Source organism: Montipora capricornis, chromosome 2, assembly GCF_036669925.1.
Source record: "Montipora capricornis isolate CH-2021 chromosome 2, ASM3666992v2, whole genome shotgun sequence".
NCBI lineage: Eukaryota > Metazoa > Cnidaria > Anthozoa > Scleractinia > Acroporidae > Montipora > Montipora capricornis.
The window spans coordinates 67,573,164-67,583,163 of NC_090884.1; the positions used below are offsets into that span (position 1 = coordinate 67,573,164).

A 10,000-nucleotide genomic window follows, 5' to 3' on the forward strand; every position below is an offset into this window, starting at 1 on the left:
CACCTCCAGGACAGTTAAGTCATCAACATATTTTGCTCTCGGAACCCACGATGAGACAAGGTCATTGACCATTATTGCAAATAAGAGGGGGCTAAGCTTAGTACCCTGAGGGATGCCACCGTTTAAGACCTTAGCTGTTGAGGTGGCGTCCATGAGGCTGGTAAACTGTGTCCTACCTTCTAAGAAGGCAGCAACCCATCTTAGCAAAGCATTATGTGCGTCAAACCCTGAGAGTTTATGCAACAGAATGTTGTGATCTATTAAGTAAAAAGCCTTTCGGAAATCAGCAAAAAACAATCGGGCAGAGCAGTTGCCGCGGTCGAGATTTTCTAGGACAAGATGGAGAATATAAGCAATAGCCTGTTCAGTTCATTTTCCGGGTGATGCAAACTGCTTAGCGTAGGATCTGCAAGAACGGCAGGCGCGAGCCTAGATAGTGTAAGCCCTTCCATGACTTTTGATATTTGGCAAGTCAAGGAGATAGGTCTAATATCATTATTGACAGATTGTGCAGGCCTAACCCTAAAACCTTCCCTCAACGAAGAATTATAGAGTTCGCAGATGACCGGCGCCAACTCGAAGGAGAGTGACTTAAGGAGAACGTTTGGAATACCGTCTGGGTCTGGAGATTTCCTGACTTTAATAGAGTTAAGTGCTCCTTGCTCCTCTCGAACAGTTGAGTACGGATCCTCCGGGATGACGTCAACGCTTATACGAGACACGTCGACAGAAGTTAGTGGCGAGAGGGGGGCCGTGAGACCAACGAAAAAGTCGTTAATTTTTTCACACAAGGTACCCAAGGGGTCAGCGGTGTTAGGGACCAGAAGTTGATTATACCACATGTCATCCTTCGCGGAGACGCCAGAGATATTTTTCACCTCTTTCCACCATCTGCTAACATTAGTGCACTTCAGAGATTCAACTTTCCTTTCATAGAACTGACGTTTACAGGTCTTTATCGAGGCCTGCACCTTGTTACGCCACATGTGGAAAGATGGAGAATCTTTGCCAAACTGTGCGAGGGCTTTCTGTCTCTTTGGAATAAATGCTTTGATTTTAGGTGTCAACCAGGGTTTGTCGGTACTGTGCATACGTGATACTTTGATGGGAAAGTATCTATCAATTGCAGCAGACAGAGTCTGAATGCGGAAAAACTCAATCTTGTCTTTACACGAATCCAGTGCGAAGAGTGCATCCCAAGGAAAAGTCGTAATCCAACTCCCAAAAGCTCTGATACAGCTTGCCCTCGTATCACGCCTCGTGATTGTCTGCTTAGTCGTTTTTCTGCGAGGACCCTGTTTGATTAGGACGCAGTAGTGGTCACTGGATCCAAGTTTAGGGAGCTGGCTAGGGGCACAGAGGGCCTTTGGTTTGTTGGTCAGACACCAGTCCAAAATTCCTGAGTCCCGGGTCAACACGTTAATAATTTGAGTCAAACCACAGGAGCGTTTAAAGGGGGTCGGGGCGATATTAGTCGATGTTGGGTTGAAATCTCCAGTGACCAAGACCAGACCTCTGGGTGACGGAGTGTGTAAGAGTCGACCATCGTTTTAACGTGTTCGTATAATTTTGCATTGTCCGCTGCAGAAGCTGAAGGGGGGTGGTAGATAATGCCGAGAAGAATCGACGAAATGCCTCTGGGTAGGCGAGTAGGACGCAACTGCACCCACAATGACTCTGAAATACCATCAAGATCAGGAGCATCGAGACGACAGCTCCCGATTTTACAGTTTACATATACAGCGACGCCGCGACCAGAAGTATATGTGCGATCCCTACGGTACAAGACGTAATTTACGAGAGGAGGGTCAGGTATTACGTCTGACAACCAGGTTTCTGAGACACAGACTATGTCCACCTCGTTATTAGCAACAATACATTGAAGCTCGTCGATCTTTGGAGCTAATGAGCGAGCATTACATATCAGAAGCGAGGGAACTGTGATGGATTCACGAATTTCCTGTCCAGGAGCAGGTAAAGCGAGACCAGTATTGAATGACAGGAGGCCTGCTGCTTGAGCCGCAGGATACCCAGACCAATGGCGAGATCTATGGCCGCCTCTCCTCGAGCGAAAACGTTTACGAATACCCAAATCCTCGAGTCTGTTTCATAAATAAGATGGAATGATGGATTTAGACTGAGCTTTGCCAATAGACTTCAAGAAAGAGTACCCCAGCCTAGCAGGTGTTGAAGTTGATGTATTACAGAATCCAACATTGCCGGACAACTGGGATCGATCGATCGAACCAAATCAGCGACCACAGAACAGCCACAAGTCCAAAAATGGCACAATAAAGTACACCACTGAACCACATAGGTAGTACGGAACCAAACCATGCCAAATGTTAAGCGCAAACGAGAGAAATCTCGACACACGAAGACAATTTTTACGGACACAAATTAAACGTGGCAGCCATAACAGGCGCCGCTGACCAACCGATTGTGTAAATAGTTCACCTGAAGTCAAAATAGATACTTTTCTGCACCTTTATGGTTGCCTAGCACGTGATCAATTTCTTCCTTTGACAAAACATCATGACCTTTCGTTTATTCATAAAAGTCAGAGACTGCAGAAATTTTCGTGTTTTTACGATCGATTGTCATTAATCTTTCGATGAGAATTCGATTCAGAGTTATGTATAAAAACTATGTCATTTTTTTTCTTCATCTGTCTTTTGGTTTGTCTTTTTCTGTTAACTCCTGGCCTTTACGGTACTCTCTGGAGCAAACGTAAAGCCAAACAGTGTTTTGACCTGGCATCAGATTAGACAAGCAAGAAGAGGAATTATGAAGCGGAAACAACACCTTCAGTCCTTTCTTACTGTGTGCAATAAACGTTTGCTTAGTGCAGCTGCAAGACATGCTGGAGAACGTCCGTCGGAGCAATTTGCAGTTAGTTTTTTGCAGGCTAATAGTATTTATTTAAAGAAGACACGAGAGAATTTGACTCAAGACCGTGTTTTGTTATCTTTAAACTAAATTTATTACCAAAGCTTAAAAAACTAAAAGACCTCAAAATGGGACAGGACCTTACAAAATAATTAAACGTGTGAACGTGTGAGCCAAAGGGCCTCTGCTTGCGCGACATGTGGGTGACCCCGCAAAAAGTCTTAATGACCCCCCACTTGAAAAAATTGACTGGAACGCTGCAGTTCAATACTACCCAATTCAGTGCCTTCCTTCTTTTGTAACACGTACCACAGCTAACCCAATGTACGCTTTGTCTAGTTTAATGTATACCCATGTCTTTTTTATATTTGGTCGATAACAAGATTGGGCAACTATGCCAAAAACATCCTTGCAATTCATACCACAGAACCCATGTACTTTATAAGATTAATTCTTTATATTTAATTGCTTTTCTCCACCGTTTAAAGCATGTTAACATTGTTAAGGAAATATGGTAACCCATCGATGCGAGAAAATTTGGTTTTGGTCTCCGTACGACCGTACGTCCGTCCACCGCTCCATGTATACCAATGTGACCAGTATCACGTGACCATATCAGGCTCAAGTATAGGGCTCATTGAGGAGGCAATACTCCAGTTGACACTCTAGCAGCACTCTAGCTAGTTTACAGCATACATTTCTGATATTGGACATCAATGTTCTGGTCAATGGACACCTGTCAAACATGGTATCCACTGACCAGTATCACGTGACCATATCGCGGGCTTAATTTGGACCTTATATCGAGGTCAGTTTTTTTAAGTTGACCGCTGACCAGGGACTGGTTGTTGATTGATCGCAGGCTCAAGCCAGGTCAGACACACACCTGAGCATAAACGAGGCTTAAGGACGTTCGCGCCCATTGCTACTGCGCATTTTTTCGCGCATGTCACGCATACGTCATGCATCGCAGACCACGAAGGTAAACAAACATGGCATCGAGCCAGTGTTTGATCCTCCCTCGAGCACAGGGTCGCTTGTAGCATCATGGGATAGCTGTGGACCCTTGTCTTCTCGGAAATGTCACGCAATGACGTGATATCGCTTTGAGAACTTCTCAGCGATTTTACTCTCTTGAATGCTCGGTGACCTCAAATTTTTCTTTCCGTAGATCACTTCCTTTCCTGATTTTGTCCATTTTAACAAAAAACAAAAGAAATCTGAGAAGTTACAAATATTTCCCCTTTTATGCTCTCGTGCGACCGTAGTTTTCTTTCTTAGACTAATATGTATGGTTTTTCAAGGTCTATTTCACCTCAGAAAAAGACATCAGCTGCAAAAGTTTATTTAGTTATATTAGTTATGTTCAATGGAGTACGTTTACCTGATCTAAATGTCACTAATGTAGCTTTTTTTATTGCTGACAGTTGGTCCAATTAAAGATAGTTCCGGAGTTATTCATTCAGACGATACATCAAAGGCCAACGCTTTAAATTCGTTTTTTGTCAATGTTGGAAAATCCCTTTCGAAATCAACACAAGACTCTTCAGTAAACTCTCCTTGTCAGTCTGCAAGAAATAACAGTGAATTCCCTACCCTGTCTCTTCATAACATAGCCCTTAACAAGGATCTTCTGAAATCTTCTCTCAAATGTTTGAAACCTGGCAAGGCAAGTGGACCTGATGATATATCCAGCAGGGAGTTGCGCCTTATTGGAGATACATTTTTAGATTGCTTTATGCCACTGGCTCAAAGAAGTATTTTGGAATGCAAATTCCCAAGCCAGTGGAAACAAGCACAAGTGAAATGTCTTCACAAGAAAGGAAGCACTCTGGACTGCGGAAATTACAGGCCTATTTCCCTTCTCAGCATACCGGGCAAGCTATTAGAGAATGTTGTCAGCCAACAACTTGACAACTTCTTATATGGCAACAATCTAATTTCTTTGAATCAATGGGGCTTCAGAAAGGGAGGCTCACCTGAACTTCTCCTGCTCTCATTAACAGAACGATGGCGTTTAGCCCTGGATGAAAGTAATATTATTGGTGTAGTCTTCATTGATTTTCAAAAAGCGTTCGATTGCGTCAACCATACAGCTCTCACGGATAAACTATACTCTATAGGCATTAGTGGCTCCTTTTACGAGTGGCTCCTAAACTATCTTGAAAATCGTAAACAATTTGTCACTGTAAATGGTTCAAATTCTGAATTGTTGGAAATAGATACTGGTGTGCCTCAAGGATCTTTACTTGGTCCCAGACTTTACAGCATTTACTCAAACGATCTACCCGGAGCCACGACAAACGCTTCCGTCGAAATGTTTGCAGATGATACCACAGCTTTCTGCATTGGAAATACTTTTGATGAAGTCTTACTTAAGATACAGAAAGCGATCGCCGATTTAAACAAATGGGCTAAGGATAACTTCATGACTATTCATCCTGCAAAAACCGAACTAATGTTGTTATCTAAATCGAAATTCATCGGTCCCTTACAAAATATTTGTTTAGGGCCTAATGAGTTGTCCTTTGTTTCTAAAGCTACTTGTTTAGGGATTCATATCGACAACAAACTATCTTGGTCGCCACATGTAAAATCTTTGAGCAAACGTTTTTCAGCAAGAGTGAAGAAACTCAAACACTTAAAAGGTCTCGACAATCGCATATTAGAGTCAATTTATTTCAAGGGTATCATTCCAAGTATTACGTATTCAATCGCTCTATGGGGATCTTCAAAATCACTTCAGACCCTAGAAGACATTCATATCAGGGCAGCGAGATTTATTTTTAACATAAAGGAATCTACTCTAAGCACTGAAGTCCTGGCAATGACAAAATGGAAGTCATTATCGTACATATACAAGAAGAGGATTGCAACCATATCTTATCAGGCATTCTACAACAAAGCTCCGGCTGGGATAAGCTCTCTGTTTACTAAACACTCTCCGTTGAGAAATCTCAGGGATAATCTGAAACTTTACGTGCAACGCCCTAAAAGTGACTTCCTTCGATCTTCTTTCTGTCATCGTGCGCCAATTCTTTGGAATAACTTACCTACGTATTTAAAAAGTAAACCGAACGTTATTTCTTTTAAATCTGCTCTTAAAGCAAAATCCAACATTTTAGATAAAATAACATTTAATGGCATGCAGGGAATAAACAAAGACATTGTACATTACATATACTAATGTTATTTTTATCATTATTATTATTGTTATTTTAAATCTATTTTTAGCACTATAGTCAATTAACTATCGATTATCTTACTGGGTATTGTATTCTTTCTTATTTATTGTAAATAATTCGTAAGTTCGTTAACTTAATTTTTTTAAATTTTGTAGATACACTTTAGTTCTAGGTCCACATCAGCTTTTTAGCTGCCCTTTTTTATTGACCTACAAGACAAATAAAGTATGTATGTATGTATGTATGTATGTATGTATGTATGTATGTATGTATGTATGTAAGCTAAGTTCGTCTTAAAATATAACGCAAGCTTCTAAAAATGCACCTTATCTCGAAAACGAGCACGGTGACCGCCCATGTTTTTGCCTTTTTGGCAAAAGTAGATCATTACCTTTCTGCGTGGCAAGTTTTAAAAAAATCTGTACGTCGTGGGAACATTTTGGGCGCGAATGTCCTTAATTTTTCGCGCTCTTTCTGTGGCTCGACGCGGCTACACGTCCATGCTACGTCAACAACGGTTTGGAAAATATCTTTTTCTTGCATTATTCGCTGGTTTCAATCCAGGTTTGAAATTATATAGCTGTGGTCAGGACACACTGGTGGCTATTCAAGTCAAGCATTGCAGGCATATAAACTTAAAGCTTCAGTGTTTATTTTTAATTTGTTTAGTGCTGCTTTTTGCTTTGAATTGCAGTTTTTGGGGATCTACTAAGGTTGCAAGATGCCTGGACGGCCTATGACAGAAGAGTAGAAACGAACAGTAGTAGCTCAAATGTATACATAGCGGAAGAAGTTACTCCACAAATTCTTTTCTTGGACACTAAACCGTTTGTTATTTCTACGGCATATTTTTAAAATTTGGTTTAGTCGTTTTTTCCTTTGTTCAGGAATGAAACTCGAATTTTAATTCTCAACTGGAATTAAAAAACAATCATCTGCACTCTTTTTGGACAGAAATAATTGATCTGTTTGCTGGTTTGTTTGGCTTTAAAATGCGAATGAACAAGAGGTACTTTTTCCTCCGTTTGCCTAACTGTTTTTCGATGTGCCTCGACAGTGACCAGAAAATGTTGCCCTTATGTTATAAACACGTAATCGCAATGAGTTCTCGTAAAAGTAAGGAGACATATCACCAGCTTGTGTTTTCAGAATTTTGTTTAGAGCCCGCACAGGTAATTGTTGGCGATCTTGTTTGAAGTTTGTCCTTTCTTGCCGATTCTGGTTTTAAGCCAAGCTGGCGTGTTTCAATGAAATACGTCAAAATGTAAATGATCTCGTTTTCAGAGGTAAAGTGGAATAAAGTACATCAATAAATCTCCTTGTTTGACCTTGAACCGACAAAGACGATCTGTCACATCACGAGCTATAGTACGTCTGTGATTTCTAATTCTAGCGTGATTCCTATTCGCTGGCTTTTTACAGTCGATTCTGAAATGGCTTCTTTCCTTTTCCGTTCATTTGCTGAGGATTTGCTTGTTTTCTGTTAAAGCTCCTGCGATTCAAGAAAAATTAATTGCCTAACTGGTGAATTCGATGGTAAATTTCGCTGAAAAATCCCTTCAGTTGTCCTATTGTTTGTGGGTCACTGTGACCTGCCTTGTGCTTCAGAACAATCTCGTTCCCACGGTCTCTCTTCTCTGCCTCCGTTGTCATCTCTCTCCTCAACGAAAAAGGAGGCAGAGAAGAGAGACTGGGTGAATGAGACTGCTTTCAGAATATTTTAAGACCTTTTAATTTTGCTTGACCAGTAAGTTTCAGGTTTCCTTTAATAAAGATTTGCTTCAATTTAAGACAGTTTCCAAGAAGACTATTTGAGCCTTACAAAATTTGTTTACACTGTTAATGTTGTTCATTCATAGGCATTAAGCTCTGTGGATTGAGATCTTGTTATGGCGTGCGCTTTTCCAGAATTTAAAGGAAAATGTGATGCTGGGAGGTCTGGTAAAGTTAAAGTCACTACTTTGGCTTCTGAATGGGGATCAAGCAAAGGTGGTCTTTCCACCATAAACAGAAACTTAGCGATTCAGTTGGCCAAATTCTCGGATGTAGAAATCTCTTTTCTTGTGCCACAGTGCAGTGAAAAGGACAAGAGAGAAGCCCTAAGCTGCAACACTCGCATTATTGAAGCAACAAAGATGGTTGGTTTTGAAGGGCTGTACTCGCTTAGCCATCCACCAGATGATCTACAAATTGAGGTGATTTTTGGTCACGGAGTAAAACTTGGTCGTCAGGCACAAGTCATAAGAAGATCTCGTCAGTGCAAATGGGTGCAAGTGGTGCATACAGACACAGAGGAGATGGGAATGTTTAAACGTTATGCAAATCCAATTTTCAAGGGCGAAGAGAATCACAAAGAGGAAGTGGAGCTTTGTCAAATGGCTGACCTTGTTGTTGGAATAGGACCTAAGGTGGCAGAGGCCTTTCGTTCATACCTTCGATCATCAAAAAATGATCAGACTATTTTTGACTTTACTCCAGGCATTTTTGAAGAATTTCTTAGTGTTAAGCAAGTCTCTAAAGAAAGGAAGCATCGCAGTGTTTTGGTGTTTGCCCGGGGTGATGTAGAAGATTTCGAGTTAAAGGGTTATGATATTGCAGGAAAGGCCGTTGCTTCACTTCGTGACACTCATCTTGTGTTTGTTGGAGCACCAGATGGAAAACGTAAGGAGATAGAAGAGTCTTTTAGGCAGTGTGGTCTACCAGTTAATCGCCTGAGAGTTAGAGGCTATGAAGAAAGCAGAGAACGTTTGGAGCAGCTTTTTTGTGAAGTAGACCTTATGCTCATGCCTTCTAGAACAGAAGGTTTTGGCCTGACTGGTCTTGAGGCCTTGTCAGCTGGTCTTCCAGTTCTTGTCAGCAAGAATTCCGGGTTTGGGGAAGCCCTATGGAAAGTCAAACATGGCTCATCTTATGTGATTGACTCTGAGAATCCCGAGGAATGGGCTAAAGCTATCGACAACGTCCTATGGAGGAAAGACAGGCAGACTCGTCTTGAGGAGGCTAAAGGCATACGTGAATCATACCAGGAGAAGTACTCCTGGACCAAACAGAGTGAAGCCCTTCTTGTCAATGTTATTAGCCTTGTTCGGGGTAAGATGCAAAAATAACTTGAAAAAATGAGATAAAGTATTTATAAATGTAATAGAATCAGTTGCGTATTCTTCTATGCGAAAAGTTTAGCACGAATACGGAGTCAAAGTGAGTATTAAGAACAGGTATAAGTTCTTTAATAAAAAGCATCTCATAAATGAAGCAGTCACAGTCACAGATCACATTTATAGCTATAAACAACGCATTGCTCGTTAACAATTTGCCGGCTCGTGTACCTAAACTTCATATCAGATTTTCATACTTGTTTTACACTTGTGATGTCGGTTATGTCGGCAAAACGCTGCGACACCTCCATCAATGCGTTGAAGAGCACAAAAGAAACCGGGAGGCCAACACCCCTGATTTGAGGCACTTTTCAATCTTGAAGAAATGTCAAAACAAGCTGGACTGCCTCATTTATGAGATGCTTTTTAAAAATAACTCAACATTCAATCTGTCTCTATTTGTGCTAAACTTTTCATGTAGAACAATGAGCAACTGATATTATTACATTGATTTCATAAATACTTTATAGCATTTTCTTCAAGTTTATATAATATTTGCATAATCTAATTCACAATTATCATCCCAATAGCCGAGCTCAATATATCAATATTCAGGCTGGATAAGAGACTTTATGGTCAAATTTCACAACTCAGTTCTGTTTTCTTTGCCTCACAAGTCTCAAGGGAGATTCTAAACAAAATAATATTCAAATTTAACCATAAAGCCTCGTAGCCTTGTGTGATACACTGCATATTGAGCTTGGCCTATGACACTGACATTTTAACTTGACAATAGACCTTTTTGCAGTCATGTGCTTAGTTACCTGGGCC

The 10,000-nt window shown here is 40.9% G+C and overlaps 1 protein-coding gene across 2 annotated transcripts in view; it reads left to right on the forward strand.

Annotated features, from left to right (window-relative positions):
• Positions 1–7,937: 7,937 nt before the first annotated feature.
• Positions 7,938–10,000, forward strand: part of LOC138038204 (D-inositol 3-phosphate glycosyltransferase-like) — a 7,887-nt gene continuing 5,824 nt past the window's right edge. For both annotated transcript variants that reach the window (XM_068884024.1, XM_068884025.1), the window contains exon 1: positions 7,938–9,164. In XM_068884024.1, coding sequence (XP_068740125.1) covers positions 7,964–9,164 — 1,201 coding nt within the window. In that variant the 5' untranslated portion in view covers positions 7,938–7,963. The remainder of the gene's footprint in view (positions 9,165–10,000) is intronic.